Source organism: Saimiri boliviensis, chromosome 8 (genome assembly GCF_048565385.1).
Source record: "Saimiri boliviensis isolate mSaiBol1 chromosome 8, mSaiBol1.pri, whole genome shotgun sequence".
Lineage (NCBI taxonomy): Eukaryota > Metazoa > Chordata > Mammalia > Primates > Cebidae > Saimiri > Saimiri boliviensis.
Window position 1 is genome coordinate 127,129,762 of NC_133456.1, and position 26,443 is coordinate 127,156,204.

The 26,443-nt window shown below is 51.5% G+C and overlaps 1 protein-coding gene and 1 long non-coding RNA gene across 10 annotated transcripts in view; one reads left to right on the forward strand and one right to left on the reverse strand.

The window, feature by feature from the left end:
* LOC141585485 (uncharacterized) overlaps window positions 1–9,441 on the reverse strand; it is a 39,900-nt gene extending 30,459 nt beyond the window's left edge. For 5 of the 9 annotated variants that reach the window (XR_012519044.1, XR_012519046.1, XR_012519042.1 and 2 more), the window contains exon 1: window positions 1,430–9,441. This is a non-coding gene — a long non-coding RNA (uncharacterized LOC141585485). The remainder of the gene's footprint in view (window positions 1–1,429) is intronic. The other 4 variants (XR_012519047.1, XR_012519043.1, XR_012519040.1 and 1 more) reach the window with 4 other exon arrangements.
* Window positions 9,442–10,041: 600 nt separating this feature from the next.
* The window catches only part of CCNY (cyclin Y), a 204,719-nt gene continuing 188,317 nt past the window's right edge, over window positions 10,042–26,443 (forward strand). Inside the window, exon 1 of the mRNA XM_039478748.2 lies at window positions 10,042–10,296. Coding sequence (XP_039334682.1) covers window positions 10,143–10,296 — 154 coding nt within the window. The 5' untranslated portion in view covers window positions 10,042–10,142. The remainder of the gene's footprint in view (window positions 10,297–26,443) is intronic.

The following is a 26,443-nucleotide window of genomic DNA, read 5'->3' on the forward strand; positions in this document are numbered from 1 at the left end:
AAAGTACAGAGCAGCAATCAGAACAGACCAGGGAACTAACTTCTCTCCCAAGGGTTCAGCCATCCGACCCAACCTCCATAGCCCAGAAAATCTGAATACACACAGGCAAGTGTCAGTGTGCCCCGATCAGTTTTCCCAGGAAGCAGGAGGGCCCACACAGCCTCAGAAGGGCACTCTTGTACTGCGGTTGTCTACCCACCCTCTCCAGGGCTGTCATTCTTCAGAACTTCCCTTTGATACTACTTCTCTCATCTCGTCAGCATGACCACTTTGCAGCCATTTATTTTCCAGGGACAACTGTCACTTACCCTAACGAATAGCATTGATACAGTTGAGAGGACGGAGCTTTTAAAAATATGGACTATGCTGAAGGAATTGAGAAAAAAAATAAAAATAAAATAAAAATATGGACTAATAAATGTACAAACAGTCCTGTGAGAAGGAGAGAAAGAACAGGTTAAAAAGTGGCTAGATGCAGAGAATTAAATGAAATGTTTATAAAGCCTTTCACAAGATGGCCACACACTGCTGATGCTAAATACAAGTCCCTTATTCCTTCTCTTCCCTTTAGTACCTGGATTTGTCACTAACAGGTGCTGAGATCTGAAGAAGGCATGATTTCATCTCTCTGGGCCTCAGTTTCCTCACATATAAAATTAAGATAGTTGTGCTTTTTTTTTTTTTTTTTCAAGAACTAGTTCCACAACACTCCCAGCCCCCCTCCGACCTCTGCTCATGACTCCTTTAGGACCTGTTTGGAATAAAGGGTGGGAAGGCTGTTTCTGCACTCCACGTTCTTTCCAACAAAGGCAAGAAAAGTCAGGGATGGCTGGCATTGTGGGCTTTGGGAGGGAATTCGAACCAACATTTACTGGACTTTTCTCTGAGCCAGGCTCGTTCACACACCTTGATCCTAGTCAACTGGCCTAAGTTAACTTGTTCCCAAAGCGAAAAACCTGACGGCATTCTAAAGGCAAAACAGGGGCAGTTGTTGAGTTGTGTTAACTCAGTTCTCCACCTCACGTTAACTTCCAAGGAACTCAAAACACTCCACAGCGAATCAACATTAAAATAGCTCTGGGACCCCAAGATTTATTTCAGGGCTTAAAACAAGATTATCATCAAGTCCTCGGCAAAGCTCGAAATACAGCAGAAGAGAGAACTCCCAAATCAAGGCCCAGCTGCTTTTAAATGCTTACCAAATACATAAATAAACAAATAGAAGAAAAAAGGCCGGTGCCTTGGCCCATGCCTGTAATCCCATGGGAGACAGAGATGGGAGGATTGCTTGAAGCCAGGAATTCCGTACCAGCCTGGGCTATGAGATGCCTGCCTTCCTTACAAAAAGTTAACACACACACACCCCTACCTTAGCTACTTTGGAGACACACATACACATACACACACACACACACTCCCACACCCCTACCTTAGCCGGGCGTGGTGGCGTGAGCCTGTAGTCCCAGCTACTTTGGAGGCTGAGGAGGGAGCATCATTTAGTTACTTTGGAGACACACGAAGACACATACACATTCTACCTTCACATACACAAAGGGAATCGTTTAGCTACTGTGGAGACACACACACACACCACACACACACACACACACACACGTGCGCCCCTACCTTAGGGCGTGGGGACACACACAGACACACACACACGTGCGCCCCTACCTTAGCTGGGCGTGGGCGGAGACACACACACACACACGTGCGCCCCTACCTTAGCCGGGCGTGGGGACACACACAGACACACACACAGACACACACACACGTGCGCCCCTACCTTAGCCGGGCGTGGGCGGAGACACACACACACACACACACACACGTGCGCCCCTACCTTAGCCGGGCGTGGGTGGAGACACACACACAGACACACACACACACACGTGCGCCCCTACCTTAGCCGGGCGTGGGGACACACACACACACACACACGTGCGCCCCTACCTTAGCCGGGCGTGGGGACACACACACACACACACACGTGCGCCCCTACCTTAGCCGGGCGTGGGGACACACACACACACACACACACACGTGCGCCCCTACCTTAGCCGGGCGGGGGTGGAGACACACACACACACACAGACACACAAACACGTGCGCCCCTACCTTAGCCGGGCGTGGGGACACACACACACACACACACAGACACACACACACGTGCGCCCCTACCTTAGCCGGGCGTGGGGACACACACACACACACACACACACACGTGCGCCCCTACCTTAGCCGGGCGTGGGGACACACACACACACACACACACACACGTGCGCCCCTACCTTAGCCGGGCGGGGGTGGAGACACACACACACACACAGACACACAAACACGTGCGCCCCTACCTTAGCCGGGCGTGGGTACACACACACACAGACACACACACAGTGCGCCCCTACCTTAGCCGGGCGTGGGGACACACACAGACACACACACACACACACGTGCGCCCCTACCTTAGCCGGGCGTGGGGACACACACACACACACACACAGACACACGTGCGCCCCTACCTTAGCCGGGCGTGGGGACACACACAGACACACACACACACACACACACGTGCGCCCCTACCTTAGCCGGGCGTGGGTACACACACACACACACACACACAGTGCGCCCCTACCTTAGCCGGGCGTGGGGACACACACAGACACACACACACACACACGTGCGCCCCTACCTTAGCCGGGCGTGGGGACACACACACACACACACACAGACACACGTGCGCCCCTACCTTAGCCGGGCGTGGGGACACACACACACACACACACGTGCGCCCCTACCTTAGCCGGGCGTGGGGACACACACACACACACACACGTGCGCCCCTACCTTAGCCGGGCGTGGGGACACACACAGACACACACACACGTGCGCCCCTACCTTAGCTGGGCGTGGGCGGAGACACACACACACACACGTGCGCCCCTACCTTAGCCGGGCGTGGGTACACACACACACACACACACAGACACACGTGCGCCCCTACCTTAGCCGGGCGTGGGGACACACACACACACACACACACACGTGCGCCCCTACCTTAGCCGGGCGTGGGGACACACACACACACACACACACACGTGCGCCCCTACCTTAGCCGGGCGTGGGGACACACACACACACACACACACGCGCCCCTACCTTAGCCGGGCGTGGGGACACACACACACACACACACGTGCGCCCCTACCTTAGCCGGGCGTGGGGACACACACACACACACACACACACGTGCGCCCCTACCTTAGCCGGGCGTGGGTACACACACACACACACACACACACGCGCCCCTACCTTAGCCGGGCGTGGGGACACACACACACACACACACACGTGCGCCCCTACCTTAGCCGGGCGTGGGGACACACACACACACACACACACACGTGCGCCCCTACCTTAGCCGGGCGTGGGGACACACACACACACACACGTGCGCCCCTACCTTAGCCGGGCGTGGGGACACACACACACACACACACACACGTGCGCCCCTACCTTAGCCGGGCGTGGGGACACACACACACACACACACACACGTGCGCCCCTACCTTAGCCGGGCGTGGGGACACACACACACACACACACGTGCGCCCCTACCTTAGCCGGGCGTGGGGACACACACACACACACACACACGTGCGCCCCTACCTTAGCCGGGCGTGGGGACACACACACACACACACACGTGCGCCCCTACCTTAGCCGGGCGTGGGGACACACACACACACACACACGTGCGCCCCTACCTTAGCCGGGCGTGGGGACACACACACACACACACACACGTGCGCCCCTACCTTAGCCGGGCGTGGGGACACACACACACACACACACGCGCGCCCCTACCTTAGCCGGGCGTGGGGACACACACACACACACACACACACGTGCGCCCCTACCTTAGCCGGGCGTGGGGACACACACACACACACACGTGCGCCCCTACCTTAGCCGGGCGTGGGGACACACACACACACACACACACGCGCGCCCCTACCTTAGCCGGGCGTGGGGACACACACACACACACACACACACACAGTGCGCCCCTACCTTAGCCGGGCGTGGGGACACACACAGACACACACACACACACGTGCGCCCCTACCTTAGCCGGGCGTGGGGACACACACACACACACACACAGACACACGTGCGCCCCTACCTTAGCCGGGCGTGGGGACACAAAGACACACACACACACACACGTGCGCCCCTACCTTAGCCGGGCGTGGGGACACACACACACACACACACAGACACACGTGCGCCCCTACCTTAGCCGGGCGTGGGGACACACACACAGACACACGTGCGCCCCTACCTTAGCCGGGCGTGGGGACACACACAGACACACACACACGTGCGCCCCTACCTTAGCTGGGCGTGGGCGGAGACACACACACACACGTGCGTCCCTACCTTAGCCGGGCGTGGGTACACACACACACACACACACAGACACACGTGCGCCCCTACCTTAGCCGGGCGTGGGGACACACACACACACACACACACGTGCGCCCCTACCTTAGCCGGGCGTGGGGACACACACACACACACACACGCGCGCCCCTACCTTAGCCGGGCGGGGGGACACACACACACACACACACGTGCGCCCCTACCTTAGCCGGGCGTGGGGACACACACACACACACACACACGCGCGCCCCTACCTTAGCCGGGCGTGGGGACACACACACACACACACACGTGCGCCTCTACCTTAGCCGGGCGTGGGGACACACACACACACACACACACACACACGTGCGCCCCTACCTTAGCCGGGCGTGGGGACACACACACACACACACACACACGTGCGCCCCTACCTTAGCCGGGCGGGGGTGGAGACACACACACACACACACACACACACACACGTGCGCCTCTACCTTAGCCGGGCGTGGGGACACACACACACACACACACACACGTGCGCCCCTACCTTAGCCGGGCGTGGGGACACACACACACACACACACACACACGTGCGCCCCTACCTTAGCCGGGCGTGGGGACACACACACACACACACACGTGCGCCCCTACCTTAGCCGGGCGTGGGGACACACACACACACACACACGTGCGCCCCTACCTTAGCCGGGCGTGGGGACACACACACACACACGTGCGCCCCTACCTTAGCCGGGCGTGGGGACACACACACACACACACGTGCGCCCCTACCTTAGCCGGGCGTGGGGACACACACACACACACACGTGCGCCCCTACCTTAGCCGGGCGTGGGGACACACACACACACACACACACACACACGTGCGCCCCTACCTTAGCCGGGCGTGGGGACACACACACACACACACACACACGTGCGCCCCTACCTTAGCCGGGCGTGGGGACACACACACACACACACACAGGTGCGCCCCTACCTTAGCCGGGCGTGAGGACACACACAGACACACACACGTGCGCCCCTACCTTAGCCGGGCGTGGGGACACACACACACACACACACAGTGCGCCCCTACCTTAGCCGGGCGTGGGGACACACACACACACACACACACGTGCGCCCCTACCTTAGCCGGGCGTGGGGACACACACACACACACACACGTGCGCCCCTACCTTAGCCGGGCGTGGGGACACACACACACACACACACGCGCGCCCCTACCTTAGCCGGGCGTGGGGACACACACACACACACACACGTGCGCCTCTACCTTAGCCGGGCGTGGGGACACACACACACACACACACACACACGTGCGCCCCTACCTTAGCCGGGCGTGGGGACACACACACACACACACACACACGTGCGCCCCTACCTTAGCCGGGCGTGGGGACACACACACACACACACACGTGCGCCCCTACCTTAGCCGGGCGTGGGGACACACACACACACACACACGTGCGCCCCTACCTTAGCCGGGCGTGGGGACACACACACACACACACACGTGCGCCCCTACCTTAGCCGGGCGTGGGGACACACACACACACACACACACACACGTGCGCCCCTACCTTAGCCGGGCGTGGGGACACACACACACACACACACACACACGTGCGCCCCTACCTTAGCCGGGCGTGGGGACACACACACACACACACACGTGCGCCCCTACCTTAGCCGGGCGTGGGGACACACACACACACACACACACACGTGCGCCCCTACCTTAGCCGGGCGTGGGGACACACACACACACACACGTGCGCCCCTACCTTAGCCGGGCGTGGGGACACACACACACACACACACACACACACACGTGCGCCCCTACCTTAGCCGGGCGTGGGGACACACACACACACACACACGTGCGCCCCTACCTTAGCCGGGCGTGGGGACACACACACACACACACACACACGTGCGCCCCTACCTTAGCCGGGCGTGGGGACACACACACACACACACACAGGTGCGCCCCTACCTTAGCCGGGCGTGAGGACACACACACACACACACACACACACGTGCGCCCCTACCTTAGCCGGGCGTGAGGACACACACACACAGACACACACACACGTGCGCCCCTACCTTAGCCGGGCGTGGGGACACACACACACACACACACGTGCGCCCCTACCTTAGCCGGGCGTGGGGACACACACACACACACACACACACACGTGCGCCCCTACCTTAGCCGGGCGTGGGGACACACACACACACACACACAGGTGCGCCCCTACCTTAGCCGGGCGTGAGGACACACACAGACACACACACACGTGCGCCTCTACCTTAGCCGGGCGTGGGGACACACACACACACACACACGTGCGCCCCTACCTTAGCCGGGCGTGGGGACACACACACACACACACACACACGTGCGCCCCTACCTTAGCCGGGCGTGGGGACACACACACACACACACACGTGCGCCCCTACCTTAGCCGGGCGTGGGGACACACACACACACACACACACACACGTGCGCCCCTACCTTAGCCGGGCGTGGGGACACACACACACACACACACGTGCGCCCCTACCTTAGCCGGGCGTGGGGACACACACACACACACACACACGTGCGCCCCTACCTTAGCCGGGCGTGGGGACACACACACACACACACACAGGTGCGCCCCTACCTTAGCCGGGCGTGAGGACACACACACACACACACACACACACGTGCGCCCCTACCTTAGCCGGGCGTGAGGACACACACACACAGACACACACACACGTGCGCCCCTACCTTAGCCGGGCGTGGGGACACACACACACACACACGTGCGCCCCTACCTTAGCCGGGCGTGGGGACACACACACACACACACACACACACGTGCGCCCCTACCTTAGCCGGGCGTGGGGACACACACACACACACACACAGGTGCGCCCCTACCTTAGCCGGGCGTGAGGACACACACAGACACACACACACGTGCGCCTCTACCTTAGCCGGGCGTGGGGACACACACACACACACACACGTGCGCCCCTACCTTAGCCGGGCGTGGGGACACACACACACACACACACACACGTGCGCCCCTACCTTAGCCGGGCGTGGGGACACACACACACACACACACGTGCGCCCCTACCTTAGCCGGGCGTGGGGACACACACACACACACACACGTGCGCCCCTACCTTAGCCGGGCGTGGGGACACACACACACACACACACGTGCGCCCCTACCTTAGCCGGGCGTGGGGACACACACACACACACACACACACACACGTGCGCCCCTACCTTAGCCGGGCGTGGGGACACACACACACACACACACACACACACGTGCGCCCCTACCTTAGCCGGGCGTGGGGACACACACACACACACACACGTGCGCCCCTACCTTAGCCGGGCGTGGGGACACACACACACACACACACACACACGTGCGCCCCTACCTTAGCCGGGCGTGGGGACACACACACACACACACACGTGCGCCCCTACCTTAGCCGGGCGTGGGGACACACACACACACACACACACGTGCGCCCCTACCTTAGCCGGGCGTGGGGACACACACACACACACACACAGGTGCGCCCCTACCTTAGCCGGGCGTGAGGACACACACACACACACACACACACACGTGCGCCCCTACCTTAGCCGGGCGTGAGGACACACACACACAGACACACACACACGTGCGCCCCTACCTTAGCCGGGCGTGGGGACACACACACACACACACGTGCGCCCCTACCTTAGCCGGGCGTGGGGACACACACACACACACACACACACGTGCGCCCCTACCTTAGCCGGGCGTGGGGACACACACACACACACACACAGGTGCGCCCCTACCTTAGCCGGGCGTGAGGACACACACAGACACACACACACGTGCGCCTCTACCTTAGCCGGGCGTGGGGACACACACACACACACACACGTGCGCCCCTACCTTAGCCGGGCGTGGGGACACACACACACACACACACACACGTGCGCCCCTACCTTAGCCGGGCGTGGGGACACACACACACACACACACGTGCGCCCCTACCTTAGCCGGGCGTGGGGACACACACACACACACACACGTGCGCCCCTACCTTAGCCGGGCGTGGGGACACACACACACACACACACGTGCGCCCCTACCTTAGCCGGGCGTGGGGACACACACACACACACACACACACACGTGCGCCCCTACCTTAGCCGGGCGTGGGGACACACACACACACACACACACACACACGTGCGCCCCTACCTTAGCCGGGCGTGGGGACACACACACACACACACACGTGCGCCCCTACCTTAGCCGGGCGTGGGGACACACACACACACACACACACACACGTGCGCCCCTACCTTAGCCGGGCGTGGGGACACACACACACACACACACGTGCGCCCCTACCTTAGCCGGGCGTGGGGACACACACACACACACACACACACAGTGCGCCCCTACCTTAGCCGGGCGTGGGGACACACACACACACACACACACACACAGTGCGCCCCTACCTTAGCCGGGCGTGGCGCCAGCCCGTAGTCCCGACTACTTTGGAGGCTGAGGCGGGAGAATCGCTTGAGCACAGGAGTTCGAGACTGCAGTGAGCCGAGGTCGCGCCACTGCCCTCCAGCCTGGGCGACAGAGCGAAATCCGATCTCTAAAGAAATCCGTTAGAAAAGGAAGAGGGAACAAAAGAGCCAGCCCGGTCTCGGAGAGGCAGGCGCAGCCTCAGCGCTCAGGGCCCGACCTCCACCCGGCCTCGGCCGCGCTCCCGCCCGCTGCGGGCCCCGGGGACGCCGCTCGCACCCCGCGCTAGGCCCCGTCCCGTTGGCGCGGGGAGTGGAGAAGGCGGACGCCGAGCTCCCGCCGACGACTCCCGCGGCCCGGGGGGGCGACCGCACACCGCACAGGGCCGCGCCGCCCCGGCCCGCGGGCCGCAGATGTGCTTCCAGGGCAGAGGGAAGGGGCGGGGCGGGGCATGCGCGAGGGGGCGGGGCATGCGCGAGGGGCGGGGCGGGGCATGCGCGAGGGGGCGGGGCATGCGCGAGGGGGCGGGGCATGCGCGAGGGGGCGGGGCGGAGAGTGCGCGAGGGGGCGGGGCGGGGAATGCGCGAGGGGGCGCGCGCCGCCGCGGGGAGGGCCGCTTGCATCCTCCCGGGCCGCGCCCACGCCCGCTGCCTGCGCACTCGCCGGCTCGCCCCGTTGCCTGGCGCGGACTCGCGTGCCCCCGGCTTGAACCGGAACCTCTTGCCGAGACCGCCGCCGCCGCCGCCGCCGCCGCCGCCGGGGAAGCGGACGCTGACTGGGAAGCGCGGGGGGAGGCGGCCTGCGCGGCGCCGCCCGCCATGGCCGCGGCGGGGTGAGGTAGGCGCGGCGGCCGCAGTCGCGCGGACCCGAGCGCTCCTCCGCCGCGGATAGGCCGGCCGAGGGGGAGCCGGGGCCGCCGCCCGCTCGTCGCCGCCGCCGCCGCCGCCCATGGCGAGGCCCCGCCGCCGCCGCCGCTGCTGACCCGGCGGCCGGCCGCGGCTTCCGCCCCCTCCCGCGGCGGCGGGCGGGCGGGACTCCCCCTCCGCCCCCGCCGCCCGCGCCCCGCGCCCGCCCGCGCCCCGCGCCCGGGGTCGGGGAGAACAGGAGCGCAGCCGGAGTCGGGGGCCGCCGAAGATGGGGAACACGACCTCGTGCTGCGTGTCGTCCAGCCCCAAGCTCCGGAGGAATGCGCACTCCCGGCTGGAGTCCTACCGGCCGGACACGGACCTGAGCCGCGAGGACACGGGCTGCAACCTGCAGCACATCAGCGACCGCGAGAACATCGACGGTGAGCGCGCCGCCCCCGCCGCCCGCGCCGCCCCCGCCGCCCCCGCCGCCCCCGCCGCGCGGTCCCCAGTGAGCGGCCGCGGAAACTTCGCAGGCCCGCGGCGCCGGGGCGGGTGTGCGCGCGCGGGGCGCGGGTCGCGGGTCGCGGGTCGCGGGTCGCGGGTCGCGGGTCGCGGGTCGCGGGGGGCGGCGCGGAAGCCCGGGGTTCCAGGCGCTGCCGGGCCGAGCCCCGAGCCGAGCTGCGCGCGGCGCGTCCTGCGGAAGCGCGGGGAGTGGGTTCCCGTTGGGGAATCGCGCTGCCTCCAACCCGGCGTTGCAGAGCCGTGCTGACTGAAGGCAGTTCCCCGGAGCCTTACACATGGACTCCGCTTGACGGGCCTCCGTTCCCGTTCTCCTTAAAAAGTTTTTTTTTTTTTTTTTTTTGGTGGGGGCTGGCGGTTCCAGGGTTAGAGGCAAATCGCGTCTCCCGAGAATGCTCTTTAAAAGATGGTCAGACGCCTTTGGGTTAAGTCACACAGTTTTTGCTTGGACTCGAGTTGCAGTCCTGTGAATTTCTGATTTATCTGGAAATTCATAACTGGGGCTTCGTCCACACTTTTGGTTGGACTGGAGTTTGCAAAAGGGAAGTTAAGAGTAATGACTGCACCCAGTAATGTTTTGTTTTATTGGTTTGGCGACATATTTATTAGCACCGTGGCCCAGTGATATCCGCAGAGGGATGTCATCATTAAGCATCAAGCTTAAAATATCGTTGACAGAGTTTTCAACTTAAAAGGTTTGAGATTGGAAATACCTTTTTATGACGTGATTTTTTTTTTAACCGAAACGTCTTCTCATAATTAATCTAGCTGAACTAATACGGAAAAATTTTTGTGTCAATGAACGGACACAACTTCGTAATTCTTTTCTGTCGTCTTTACGATGGAATGTTCTCTCTACTGTGGAAAGGCCATATTTAAACTCTGCTAAAGGAAATATTTATCTCGTTTGTCTTCGTGTGATTTCTTCTAAATGGTAATTTCGTCTTTTTAGGAGAGCATCTTTATTAGATAAGTGTCATGTAGAAAGGGACTAACAGTCCAGTTTCTAGTACGCGCTTAGTAAATTATGGTTCCATATGACATTTCTAGTGTTGTTATTTTAGATTTCCATTATTTTTAACATACTCATTAGATGGCTTTGAACTACAGCCATACTTTCTTCTTAAATTTATGCATTTAAAGGCATCTAGAAGGATGAAGGCCCCATCTATCTCAATCACTTTCACAGCCTCTAGCACCTGAAAGAAAAGTCTAACATATAATAAACATTCAGTAAATATTGCACTTTAAAGGGAGGAGTAAAATGAGTGAGTTGATTACAGAAAGCCATTACTCAGTCCTATACAATGTTGACAGGTGAAAACATTTGTAAATAATTTCTGCTTTATGTTGTGCAGTAAATTTCTTTTTTATGTTGTGCATAAAAAATAATTCAAAAATTATTTTGAATGATGGATCAGGAAAAAAGAGAAAAAAAAAACAACAAAAAAACAGAAGCAGATTCACATTTCTTAGAGCCAGCCTGCATACAGTTATTTTAACTATTGTATGGACACAAGATGGAAAAAATAATTGTATTCAGGTATTTGGCACTAAGGCTTAGTATGATTTTGCCAGAGTACAGTGAAATAATATTGTGTGTTCTTTCATTTCAAATAAAACTTAAGTTTCAGTCATCAGGTATTTTCGAGAGAACATTTGGAAGACTGGTTTGGAGATTCAGGATAGTTTGAGAGACTATAGGGCAGGTTTCCAATCTAGGCGTGGGGTGCCCTCTCATCTCAGATCCCAGTAAATATGATAATGCTACTTTAAACCCCAAAATACTAATTAACCGTCTGTCTCTCAAATTCAGTAAATAATACTTCTAGTATTGACCCAGCTGGCAGTTCTCGACATTGGGTTCAGTTAAACCAGAAATCTAGTGTTGGACATTGCTATTAATATGTTTAATTAAATCTCTCCAAGGTGATTCTGAGATGCAGGTAGGGCTGAGAATTGCTGGCTGGGCAAATCTTGGAAGTGTTACCTGCCGTTCAGGGACATTTTTGGTAGCAATTCATTATTAGAGGTTAAGAGAAGAGAACAGATTTTAGCTAAATTTGTGTGTGTGTGTGTGTGTGTGTGTGTGTGTACACATACAGACAGGCAAATATAGACATATGGACATATATATGGCATATACATACATCTATATGTCTGTATTTGCCTATCTGTATCTGTATGTATTTCAACTGAGTTGTATTGATTGTTAGGTTATTAGTGAACATTTTAAAACTATAAGAATTATTGCTTCTAGGCCGGGCGTGGTGGCCCACGCCTGTAATCCCAGCACTTTGGGAGGCTGAGGTGGGTGGATTACCTGAGGTCAGGAGTTCAAGACTGGCCTGGCCAATATGGTGAAACCTCATCTCTTAAAAATAAATAAATAAATAAATAAATGAAAAGAATTATTAATTCTAGTATATATCAAAAGCTGAAGTACACAAGTACCATTCTCTGTATGTCCTGAAATACATACCACCCAGCTGATGTAGAAAGGTTTGGAGAAGTTCATGGGTCTCTGTAATAGGTTAGTGTCTTTAAATCACAGAGATACAAAATATGTATCCATGTTTTCTCCCCCTGCCACCAGGCACACGAAGGGGTAATATTTGTCCTATAGAATTTCAGTGGCAATTTTAGTGTCTGGGCACTTAGGATTCTATGGTGCTTACTGGCAAGTTAATGTGTCTTTGTACTTAGTGTATCTTAGTGTTAGGTTATTCATGTTTTTGAAACTGATATTAGACTCATGCTCCCCAGGTGTTATTTCTTATAAAATCATTCAGAGATTGAGAAAAAACGACAATACATACCAATAATGATAGTAATTTTCAGAACAATTCTTTAGGAAAAAAAATGATAGTAATAATTGCAACCTATATATTACTCTGTACCAGCTGCACCAGCTGCCACTCTAAGTACTTGGATTCTGTTCATTCACTTAGAACTCACAGTAACCCTATGGGTAGTATTATCCTTACTTTAAGACAAAAAAATGAGGCATTGAGAGGAGAAATGACTTGTCCAGAGTCACACAACCAATACGTGTTAAATGGGAACTTCCCATTGTTGCTTGACTTAGCCATCAAACGTTAGCTAGTCTGGGGTTGCCTTCTTGGATAGGGTGTCTGTTGTCATTTCGTATCCATACTTTCTCAAAGAGAAACTCTTCTGTCTGCAACAGTTACTCAGTCCAGACTTCCATGATTAGATTATTTCTGTGGGAGGAAAAAGGGAGGGAGGGTCTAAAGAGAATTTAAAATGTGAGGAGACCAGATAAATCAGGACACTTACAACAGCTGTGCCATAGTGTCCTGGTAGGGTTTTACTTCAAAATGGTTGATGGCAACTTCATTCTTTTCATTCTTATGGCTTACTTGTCATCCTTGACAACTCAGTTTCTCCCTCGTCCTGTATCCTATCTGCTAGGAAGGTGTGGCTCTGGGTCGTCGGAATACATGCAGTCGCTGACCGCTCTCAACACCTCTGCTGCTGCTCTTCTGAAGATCTTAGCAGCTACTGTCTCTCCCAGCCCACTCGGTCTCCCTACTTCACCCTCGCCTGCTCCAGTCTGTTCTCAACACAACAGCCATGGCTGAGATCCTTTAAAAAGCTTTAACTTCTTATTCTTTCACTCAAAAATGGCAGCGACTTCTCATTGCACAGGTAAAAGCCTTACAGTGGTTTCCAGGACCCTTTGTGATCTGCCTGCCTGCATGCTCATTCCGGCCACATTGGCCTCCCTCCCTGCTCTTCTGGAACGTACCAGATACCAACTTCCACCCCCATTCTCTTCCTCTGTTCTCCGTGTGCCCTCTTGGCCGAGTCCCTTCATTGCCTGCAGCCTTGGTTCAAGCCTTACCTTTTCAGGCAATCAGCCCCTTGAAACATCCTTCCTGCCGCCCACTGGCAATCACAGTACACATTCCCTGACTCCTGCTTCTTTATTCCCTGTCACCTCATGACATACTATATAAGTATAAACATATCTAATAGCTGCCTTCACCTGCTATGTAAGTTCCAATAGAACATTTATTGTTTGGTTCACCAATGTAACCCAGGTTCCTAGAGTAGCACCTGATTCCTTGAAGATACTGTTTTTAAGTGTTTGTTGAATGAATTTGTTGGGTGAAACCAACCACTGAAGAATGTGAGTGAGAACATCATTTTGTGTGTTTATTGGGTGAGGGGAAACAGGAGGGAAGGAGAGAATGAAGAGGACTTGTGATAATGAAAGTAGCGTGGGTATGAAACGTTTTGCCTTTGTTTGTGGGTTAACCTGAGAGGTAGCAGATAGGGTGAAGTCCTGAAATGAAACTTAAATGTTTTAAAGCATAGCAAAAGAAAAGAGAAAACACATCAGGCTGACAGGAAACCCTGGCTAATGAGAATCTGTTTAATAATGTGCTATGTTTAAACTTTTTTCCGTGTTTCTTTCAGTGAATGACTTTAGCTGTGGCCTCACATCCTTATGGATCAAGTTGAGACTCAAATGCTTAGTTAACCAAAAAGTACTGGATGAACATCTGCAGTGATGAACATAGTCACTTATATTGGTTTTCTTGTCTGAAATGTGAAGTGTCTTACCGGATATACGGACATAGTGTTTGGACTCCATAGCCGGAGAAGCTAGAAGCCTCAGGGACTCATCCCAAGCAGTGGAGGGATAAGCAGCAAAAGTACACTTGCCATTAGAAGGGTGGAGACACAGGGGCAATTTAGAGTCTGAGTGCCTCCTGTAGGATGAGCTTGCAGCATTGCTCTTGGCTTCCTCGAGTGTCTGCAGTCTATTTAACACACTTCTGCGGCACTCTTTCTTGAATCTTGGTCCCACATTAACATTACCAGCCCTGGTGGGCAGAACGTACCTGTAGACTTTCTTTCCAGGCTAAGACTTATCAGCCTCACTGCCTGCAAGATGTGTGGAGACACTCTGACCGAGCATGTGACTTTGTATTAGTTAGCAGTGTGGAGAGGTGCAGTTTGAAGATTTGTCAAGAGAGTCCTTCTCCGTAGAACTGACCTTGGCTCCATGACCTGTCTTCACTCACGTTTCATGTATTCTGCTTTCATTTAGAATCAGGGAGGCCTTTGCTCTCACACCCCCATTTTACAAGTGAGAAGACTGAATCTCAGGTACAGTTTCTTGCCCAGGTTATACAGATCATGGATGATGGTAGTAGAATTTTCTCTGCTAACTTTGGGCCAAGAAGTGTTAATTACTTGACCTGCGTTATCTTTCTTAGTCTTCTCATCATTCTCCCCATTTTTCTAGGTGAAGAAATTGAGCCTTAAAGGTTAAGACATTTGTGGAAGGTTCCTCACTTTGTTAGTGGCAGCTGGGGTTCAGTCTGCTGTCAGTTTGCCTCCGTACCTCAACTGCCCTGTGACAGCTAATTAGAAAATGATGTATATCTAGACTCTGGACCTCCTGGTGCCTGGCCCAGCCCACTTTGTTTCAAGAGATTTACGGTTACTGCCTGTATGCTTTTGGCTAGCAATATTTTGTGATTAAGACTTTTACTTTCCTTCCTGCTAAAGTTTCACTCTCTCGCCGAGGCTGGAGTGCAGTGGCAAGATCTCGACTCACTGCAACCTCCACCTCTCAGGCTCAAGTGACTCTCCTGCCTTAGCCTCCAGAGTAGCTAGGATTACAGGCGCACATCAGTACCACCAGGCCAATTTTTGTATTTTTAGCAGAGATGGGGTTTCACCATGTTGGCCAGGCTGGTCTTGAACTCCTGACATGAAATGATCCACTTGCCTTGGCCTCCCACAATGCTGGGATTATAGGTGTGAGCCACCAAGCCCGGCCCCTCCTGCCTGCTTTTTGAGAGGGATGAAAATTACGTAATTCAGTGAAGTGGTGAATTTTCTTACCTTCTTACCCTCCTCTACAAAGCTGATGGTCTTTATTTTATTTTTTTATTTAAATTGAGGTGGAGTTTTGCTCTTATTGCCCAGGCCGGAGTGCAGTGGTGCCATCTTGGCTCACTGCAACATCCACCTCCTGGGTTCAAGTGATTTTCCTGCCTCATCCTCTTGAGTAGCTGTGACTACAGGCATGCACCACCATGCTTGGCTAATTTTTGTATTTTTAGTAGACGGGATTTCACTGTGTTGGCCTGGCTGATCTGGAACTCCTGACCTCAGGTGATCTACCCGCCTCTGCCTCCCAAAGTGCTGGGATTACAGGCGTGAGCCACTGTGCCTGGCATGATGGTCTTGCTTTTATATTTCTGGCTAGGTGAAACTAATGCAAGGATCAAATTTATTTCTATCCGGGAAGAGGCAGAACCAAAAAAACAGGAAGAAGCAGGATATGTGAGCAGCTTTGAAATTCTGTTCTAATCACATAGGGTCAGAGAATTGGCTTCAAGCTTGTCACATTGGATTGACTTTAAGGAGACAGTGGTATTTTTCACAAGAGGGCTATTGACAGTATCGCTGGTCATGCTTCAAAGTATGAATCCTTCCATGATTCAATGCTGGGCCACGAGGGTAGGTGCCCAACAATGACAGTTGATGTAAGCCCCTCATCCTTTCGGTAGTATTTCCAGTTGTAGCTCGAAGAAGGGGAGAGTTCACTTTCCCTGCAGCATTTCTCGTCGTCTTAAGATGCTGAGTAGTTTTTTGCTGGGAGACTTGGTCAGGAGACCATTTCTTCTCTGATTCTCAGCATTATTCTAGCCTGTCTTTCCTGAAGAAAGGTGAGGCTCAAGGAGGATAAGGTCAGAGAGGGCTCTTTTCAGGGGGTTTATAGGGCGTGCTCCCGGCTCTGGGAAGTGTAGGGGAGGGCAAAGGAAAGAGGCTTCATAACGGGAAGACCTGTGTTCCAGATGTGGCTCCGCTTTTACTGAGGGGCCTCTGTCCTGCTGACCCTCACCTTCCTCTTCTGCTTAAAAAATGTGCTTAAAATTACTTCCTTGCCTTACACATTGAGGTAGTCCTGTAAGGGTCCAAATGAGGGTAAAATGCTTAATAAGCCGCAAAGTACTAGATGAACTGACGTCATTACGAATGTGGCACTCATATTGATTTTCTTGTATTACATCAGTGTGCTCCAAGATCCACACTTAATTGTGTTTAGACTGTCCATAGCCAGAGAAGCTGGAAGCTAAAGGGCTTACCTTAACAAAGACGTCAAAGCAGGCTTCGAGGCAGTCCCAGAACATAACTAATTTTAGAGTTGGGTAGGGTGAGGTTATATAGGGCTGTCTGACCTTTGAGTGGGATGCTTGCTGGCTGTAGGATTTGCAATAGAAGTACTGTTTCTCACATTCATTACTCTTCTGAGTTGCATCTTTCTCAAATCAGTGTGGTGCCACATAGGAGCAGTGGGATGAGTATTTGAAGAAGCTTTCCCTGACTCCTAGGGGTGATGGAGCCCACCCAGGCTGTCCGCTGTGTCTCCAGAACCACGTTCCTAGGAATGTCAGCATTTACCTTTAGGTGCGAGCTGAAGCCAGGGCTGGCTGGCTTGCTTATTTATTTACTTACTTACTGGCTTGCTTGCTCATTCATTCATTTAAAGAATGGGGTTTTGAGGTATGCATAAATCTGCTTTATTATATTAAAATACTGTTTTTAATAAAGGGTAGTTGGTGACCTGAAATAATAAGGTCGAGCAATGCTCAGCAGGTTATTGGGGCTGTTTGTTCTTATTTCTTTTAGGAAAGGAGTCTGTTCAGACCCACAGTTGCAGGGAGCTCAGAAGATACCCCACCCACCTTTCCTTTCCCGCTCTTGGCTCTGTGTGCTGCTGGTAGCTGTTGCTAGGCTCTGTCTCCCTTTACTTTTTCTAGGGGCTTCCTTGCTATCTGCCAGCTCGGAGAGAAGGGTGTGCTAAAGCTAAAATTGAGCATGTCAGCCTGGCAGCTCAAAATGGTGGATCCCACAAATCAGCAAGATTTTGCCTGCACAGTGTCTTGATGACTCTGGCAGGAGAGGTCATTTCAGGGATTGGCCAACTCCAGACTGCTTTTTGTTGCCTTGCCAGAAGGTTGCTTTTCAAGTAGATAAGTGGAAAACCTGTAAATCTCTTTTTTTCACCTTTGTCAGAAGATGGAAATTCTATAAATGAGGTTTTATTTTTTTTTAAGACAGGTTTTGCTCTGTTGCCCAGACTGGAGTGCAGTGGTGTGATCTCAGCTCACTGCAACCTCCGCCTCCCGGGCCTAAGTGATTCTCCCACCTCAGCCTCCCGAGTAGCTGGTACTGCAGGCACATGCTACCATGCCCGGCTAATTTTCATATTTTTTGTAGAGATGCGGTTTCGCCATGTTGCCCAGCGGATGCTCAAGCCATCCGCCTGCCTTGGCCTCCCAAAGTGCTGGGATTATAGATGTGAGCCACCACGCCTGGCCCTGTTAGTTTGTAAAGAAACTTTTTTGTTTTCGTTTTTTAGTATGGTTTAAAAACTGATCTGAGAGGCAGTTTCGTAAAGGAAATTCTAAAATGTTCTGGGCCATGGTAACAACTCTGGGGTGAGTCTAGTCTCCCATAGTCAATACTACTTTCGTTAAAAATTACCTCAGTGCCATTTCAGACCCGTTCATCCCCACTGGGGATGTATAGTGGGGCTTCAGGCACATTATCTCCCTTTGGGAATGTATAGTGGGGCTTCAGGCACATTGTCTCCCGTTGGGGATGTATAGTGGGGCTTCAGGCACATTGTCTCCCGTTGGGGATGTATAGTGGGGCTTCAGGCACATTGTCTCCCGTTGGGGATGTATAGTGGGGCTTCAGGCACATTGTCTCCCGTTCGGGATGTATAGTGGGGCTTCAGGCACATTGTCTCCCGTTGGGGATGTATAGTGGGGCTTCAGACACATTGTCTCCCGTTGGGGATGTATAGTGGGGCTTCAGACACATTATCTCCCGTTGGGGATGTATAGTGGGGCTTCACTGGGTATGGCGAATGTGACCGGCTTGCTCAGCAGAGATGTACGAGCAGCTTAGACATGTCAGCTGGCTCCTGGTACCGAGAGAAGTACAGCTGGGCACAGTAAAGAGAATTGTTAGCAGCTACAATCACATCCGTGCCAGTTTGCTTTGTGAGCTTTGCAGAAATCCCAGTTGGGTGGCGAAATGCAAGTCATTTCTATTTTGGATGCCTCTGATTATAGACCTTCTGACTGTGAAGGCTGACTAGGAAATACTCTGCATGGGAGTTCCTATGTAATATAGCTATATGTTTCAAAACTGTGAGTGCAGTACTTACAACATTTTGTAAGCAAATTCTTTACTTTGGGTGGATGCTTCTGTTCTTGGTGGGCAATAAGGAAAAAGAGAACTTATTAAGGATATTTTGTTTATGTTTGATAAACTCCTTGTCTCACACTGCAAATTTAACATGAATCGGAGAAATTAGTGCATGGGTGGGAAGGATGAGGTAGGTCTGTTTTTTGCTTCTCAAGAGATGATTTCACTCCAAATTTAGAATTTTGTCCATTAATGATTACAGGATCTTAGTATTTTAATTGACTTTCAGGATTTTATTGGATACACTTATTCCAGTTAGTGCAATGATAACAATCCTTGACATTATTTCTGGTTCTCACGATAGGTTTGTAGACTTTGTGTAGTTGTTTAAAAGTCCAGGTTTTATGACTCCTTGTCTGTGTGTGCTGCAGAAGTCCTGGAGGAGAAAGAAGTCATGATGCTGTGTTCAATCCAGTTTCAAAAATTTCAGACACACACATTTTATCAAGGATTCCTTTCATTTACAGTGAATGTGACTTTTGTCAGTTAATAGGGATAATCTTATTTTTTCATAGCCTTTTTTCCCTTAAGCTGCAGACTGTTATTTTACCATGTAGTGCTTGCTGCTCTTTTGCTTGCAAAGCGATAAGTGGTTTATATAGCATGAGAGATTGCCTTCTATCTTCTGAAAGCCAAAGTTGATGCTATTGAAGAGATAACAAGTTGTTATTCACTTTAATATTAGCAAATGTTCGACTCCCACTTTTCTGTAAGATAAGTCTGATGTCTGATTTGCCATTTCTCCTATTTGGTGGTGTGTAGGGAGTCGGGGGGAAGCCTAGCAAGCCTGCTGTTCAGAAAAGATGACGCTAGGTATGACCACAGAGGGTCTGTTTGAGGGCTAGAACATGCTCTTGCTTTGCGAACCGGTGCCTTCCGGGGAAGATTGTTGGCTCCGATAGGCCACAGGTCTCTACCGTGTGTGCTCTGCAGGCGCACTTGGCTGTTGGTCTAGTTCTCTTCTGAAGCACAAGGATACGACCTCGTCACTCAAAGTATGAAGCTACCTGCAGCCTCTGGGTGTTGGAAGTGGAAGATGTGAGCAGAGGTGATGAGCGGGAGCCCCCTTCCAGGGTGGGACCCGGAGTCAGGGAGGACCACATTGCAAGGCAGAAGGGCTGTGGAAGCCTGGCAGGGCCCTGAGAGGTCAGCAGCAGGCAGCCAGAAGGAGTTCGGGTGCTTTTATTCTTGGCGACGTTTATGTCCCTCTGTGCTGTGCGCTGGAGAATGTCTCGGGCTGGACAGCTAGCATGGCAGTGATTCTCAGTCAGGGATGGTCTGAATGTGGACGCAGTTTCCTTCTTTCACGGAACTGATATTCTGAGAGGAACATTTGTTGAAACGTAAGTTGGGTTTTTTTGAATATGAACCTTGCTCTTCTATCCAGGATATTTTGTAAGGCAGCATTGTGACCAGAATCCAGTGACCCCTGAACAACACGAGCTTCAGCTGGGAGGGTGCACTTCCATGTGAAGATTTTCCAGCTAACCCAGGTTGAAAATGCCGTGTTCTCGGGATGTCAGTATCGGGCCGCCTTTTCGTATGTCATCAGCTTCCACAGGGTGGACTGTGGGAACTGAGCTTGCTTGGGTTTTGGTATCTGCAGGGATCCTGGAACCAGTCCCCCCCAGACACTGAGGGATGGCTCTAGAGGCAAGAATGAAGGGCATCTCTGGAAGGAGAGCTCAGCCAGGTGAGTCAAAGAAGGGACAGTGTAGGTGTGTGAGCAGCCTGCCAGGAGAAGCCAGCTGCCTCCCCTCTGCTTGCGGACACAGCAGAGCCTCTTCTTGCTATCTGCTCTCCCACGACCTCAGACTGCTTCTGTGTCTTCACTGTGGAGGTGGCAGGTGGATGGTCAAGGCCTCAGACGAGTGCACTTCCCTGCCCTCTTTGTCTGGTTTAACATGGTTTGAAACATGATGGTTTGAAACATCAATAACTCCGGTATTGATGCCCACCAGGGAAGGACAGTGGCGATATACTTCTTAGTGTTCTGTTTCCCAAGCTCGTTTTCGTAAGTGGATTTCTTTCTTGATTAGTCATATTCACATGTGAATGTGTATTTGCAGTCTCACTTCTTGGTGTGAAATCCAAGGGCACCTTCAATAAAGCAGGAGTTGTTAAGGAAGCTGCAGCAGGGTTTCGCCCTCCCAGCACTGCTGACATTAGCGGGATGTTTAGCCCTGACCATTGCAGAATCCCGCCTCTGCCCACCAGATGCCATGCCAGCAGCAGCAACAGCACCCCCCCATAACAATAAAAAATGTTTCTAGATATGGCCAAATGAAACCTCCCCTGAGAGGGCAACTCCTCTACTCCCTCTGAAAATCAGTGCCCTGTAGGCTCTAGGGTTCCAGGTGAAAGAGAAATTTAGTAGAGTAACTTGTAGTGGTTCTGCTTTCTTTGTATCTGTCACTGGCACACATCATGCCCTCAGGGAGGACTTCACAGACTCCAGGGGTTGCACAGCTCCAGGGTTACCATTAGCATCAGACTTTGATGTGAATGAGCTCCCTGTGCCTTCTCCTCCAGCTTTCCAAAGGGCTGTCTTGTTCCTTTTAACCCCTTAGAACTAACACTAACATTAGGTTCTAAGGTGGTGCTCCTAATGTTACGGTTGACAGGAAAGACATTGCCCACTGTTCTGACAGTGGTTGGTGGGGTAGCTTTCTGTGTGCGCTTGGAAGTTATGTAATTTCACCTCAGATTCATAATTCACTTAATTTTTTGCCTTTTTTCCTTCCTTTTTGTCATTGTATATCGTACTGAAAGGGTAGTACATTTTTCTTCTTTTATCCAGCAGTTTCATTTCTTACTCACTTTTCACATTAGCTAGTTTTGTATTTGTGTGTTTCATATTTTATGAGTACTCACAGTGGACTTTTTCTTGAGAGTCTATTCTGATGAGGAATATGTAAATGGAATGACGGTTAAGAGTCTCTAAAGCTCTAATCTGACTACACTTTCTGACAGTGTGTAGAAAATAGCTTGGTTCAGGTGCTGAATTGGTTTTATGTCTTTGTGGACTGTTTGAAATCTCAGCTGCAGCATGATGACCTGCCCCACCCCACCCCATAGGTGGTGAACCGAATAGGCATTTGATTCAGGGGTCTGGTATTGAAGGACATCCTTAGTAGAAAACTCTGAAGGGGAGAAAAACCCTTGTTGTTTTTTTCATCTCTGTTGCACTGTTGAGGAAAAATAGTGATGAGCATTTACATTATTTGATCTCAAGAGTCACTTCCATTAGTCAAGTACACTGCTGCTTGATTGAGGAAATGGCAGTGTGGGCTTCTTGAAATAGAGGTTTAGAAATTCAGGTCTTGATTTGCAGCTTGTCTAAATGAAGGAACCTCCAAAGAATGTGGTGACACAGTATTCCTGACAAACGTTGTCTCTAAGAATATTTGGACCAAAAATGTCAGTTCCTTAGAAGCAAGCATGTTTATAAACATACAAATGGAAGTTATTCTTGAGAAATTGAAAGTGTCTTCCAAGTCTGAGGTTTAAAAGTATTTACTCAACTCTTGCTCTGCCTATATAGCACATAACTTTTGTTAGGAAAGTTATCATTATAGGCCGGGCGCGGTGGCTCACACCTGCAATCCCAGCACTTTGGGACACCCAGGCGGATGGATCATGAGGTCAAGAGATTGAAACCATCCTGGCCAACACGGTGAAACCCCATCTTTACTAAAAAATACAAAAAAGTTAGCTGGACGTGGTGGCGTGCACCTGTAGTCCCAGCTACTTGGGAGGCTGAGGCAGAAGAATTGCTTGAACCCAGGAGGCAGAAATTGCAGTGAGCCGAGATTGCGCCACTGCACTCCAGCCTGGTGCCTGGTGACAGAGCAAGACTCTATCTCAAAAAAAAAAAAAAAAAAAAAAAGGAAAGTTATCGTTATAAGAGAATAGCTATTCTAATGAATAAGCGCTTTCAAAAGAGGTGGTTTTCAGCACTGCAGTTACAGAGCTCAAGGGGACTGCCTGAGTCATTACCATAGGATTAAAAAGGCCTCTGCACTGTGATTGTTGGGGCTTCTATCAGTGTTTGCATAGGCAGAAAGATTATTTGGAGTTGTGAGAGTGAACCTCCTCTGTTCGTATGGCACATCTGGAAGTAACATGGAAGGTGAACTCTTCAGGTCAAGTTAGGTGAAGCCACCAAACCTTGGTTACTTTCTTTGTGTTCTCTAAGTATTCTGTGGTCTTTTAAAATGACTTTAAGTATCGTATTCAGAGTGATTCTGAAGTTTAAACAAGCTCAGTATATGCCTACTTTCCTAAAATAGGAGGCCTCTCAGGGAAGGTCAGGCTAACCCAACTTAAATATGTTCTTTAGTTCTGTCAGCTGTTTTTAGATGCAACTCATGTAGAAAGCTTGCTGCACAAAATAAAAATATGGCAAAATGTATTTTATACTACTTACCTAGTGGGTGTTTAGTTTGTGGAGAGCAGGGATGTATTTCTGAAACAAGGAAAATTAAATGCTTACAAATTTTTTTTTTTTTTTTTTTTTTTTTTTGAGACAGAGTCTCTCTCTGTCACCCAGGCTGGAGTGCAGTGGTGTGATCTTGGCTCACTGCAACTTTTGCCTCCCGGGTTCAAGCGATTCTTCTGCCTCAGCCTCCTGAGTAGCTGGGACTACAGGTGCGCACCACCATGGCCAGTGAATTTTTTGTATTTTCAGTAGAGACAGGGTTTCACCGCATTGGCCAGGCTGGTCTCAAACTCCTTACCTATGATCTGCCCGCCTTGGCCTCTCAAAGTGCTGGGATTGCAGGCGGGAACTACCGCACCTGGCTGCTTACAGAATATTTTAAGAATTTTTATTTTAAGTATATAAAACCATTGAAACAAGATGAACAACATTACTTCTTATGAGATACCCTTACAGAAACTCTTTCAGTAAAACGGTAACTAGCTAATTATTAGGATGTTGTATATGTAGGGAGAGTATTTGTAATAAGCCTGAAATCACATTCTCTTTGCAAAAACTGGTGCTCCTCCTGAATGTCTTCAGCCTAATATTGCAGGGAGCCATTTATTATACAGTCTGGTGGTTGAATTTAGCCATTTTGTGGTGGGAGCAGTCACTGAGCTCTAAGTTGGGTTAGCCACATTGTTTTGTTTGCTTCTGAGTGTATAAGTGATCTACCTACTTTTCAAGTATTTTAAGATGTCTGGCATATGATGTTTTTGCCTTCAGTTCACTTGTTTTATTCCATTGAAGTGTTAATGCTGATGGTGAGGTCACTGTATGGGGTGACAGTGGCTGAAAAACTGATTGTAAAGCTATATTTAATTTTTTTTTCAGAGTTCAAGAGTGGTGTCAGTTCTTAGTTTGACATTCTTGCTATAGTAGAGGTTATAGAAACACAGTGCTAGTACTGCAAGGGACTAAGCAAGCTGAGAAGTTAGTGGAGTTCCTTTCCTTTCCTGTTAAGCTAACATTTGTAGCAAGTGGCTGTATCTCCTTGAAGTGTTTGTAGAATGTGTTCTCTTCATCCACAGAGAAGGTGTTGGAGAGAAAACAGAGTTCACTAGGTAAGTAGTTGGCTGATAGAAATTCTGCTAGTGCCTGCAATGTCTAGGCTTAGAGCCACAGCCATTGTAGGTGCTCCACAAATATGGTAGCTCTGAGCAGGGGGCCATTTTCTAGAAATGTGAGAATTAGATGCCCCCTGTGGGAGTTCTAGGTTCAGTTCTTCAGTAGGTCAACAACCATTGATTGGTCAGTCCAAGCTCTGCGCTCCAGCCTCCCTGCTGAGTGCTGGGAATACAGAGATCAACATTTTTGGACCTTGCTCTTAAGGACATAATGTTGGGTGAAACGGCTGCAAATAAGGGATTACAATACAGTGTGGGGGAAGAAGGGAGACCAGAGTCCCCTGGATGGCGGAGCATGTGGTCAGGGAAAGTTAGCAAATAGGCTCTGCCTGATTAGCGAGGGGGCAAGACTGGCGAAGGGGGTGGTGCGATGGGGCGGTGGGGCACGGGGCGGTGGGGCAGAGGCCGGTATGGCCAGGGCAGGCACAGGGGAATTTGCTTCTGAAAGATCCAGGCTGGAATGGCCATATGTTCCTTTTTTCTTTCTTTTTTGAGCTAGGGTCTCACTCTCACCTGGGCTGGAGTGCAGTGGCGGGGTCATGGCTCACTGCAGCCTTGATCTCTCAGTCTCCAGCAGTCCTTCCGCTTCAGCCTCCCAAACAGCTGGGACCACAGGTGTACCATACCTGGCCAAATTTTTAAATTTTTTGTGCATACAGTGTCTTGGCATGTTGCTCAGGTTGATCTGGAACTCCTGGGCTTAAGTGATCATCCTGCCTCACCTTCACACAGTGCTGGGATTACAGTCATGAGCCACCGCACGTGGTGGGCATATGTTCCTTTTGAAGTCAGTAGGTAGTTTAGTTGAACTTGTTGGTGGCTTAGTCCCCAGACATTTAATGAATCGTGCTCATTAAGAGGACATTTGTTGGAAAAGAGATTTCACAATGATGGATGTTTACTGGAGTTTCTTGTATATTTTTATATACTCTAGATTCTGGAGAATGATCACTTAGAGTTTTAATATAGAAGACAGAATAGATGTCTTTAGAACTGGAAAATGAATAAGCTATTTTTGTTGATTATGAGAAGAGGATGCCTTCACAGAATCCCAGGCTGTTTAGAGCATCAAGGACCTCAAGAACCTCAGACTGTAGAGATGCTTATTTTACAGATAGGACAGTTGAGCTGCCAAGAGGAGCTGCTCCCTGGCCCTCCACAGCTGGTCCCCGGCAGGCCTCAGTCTGA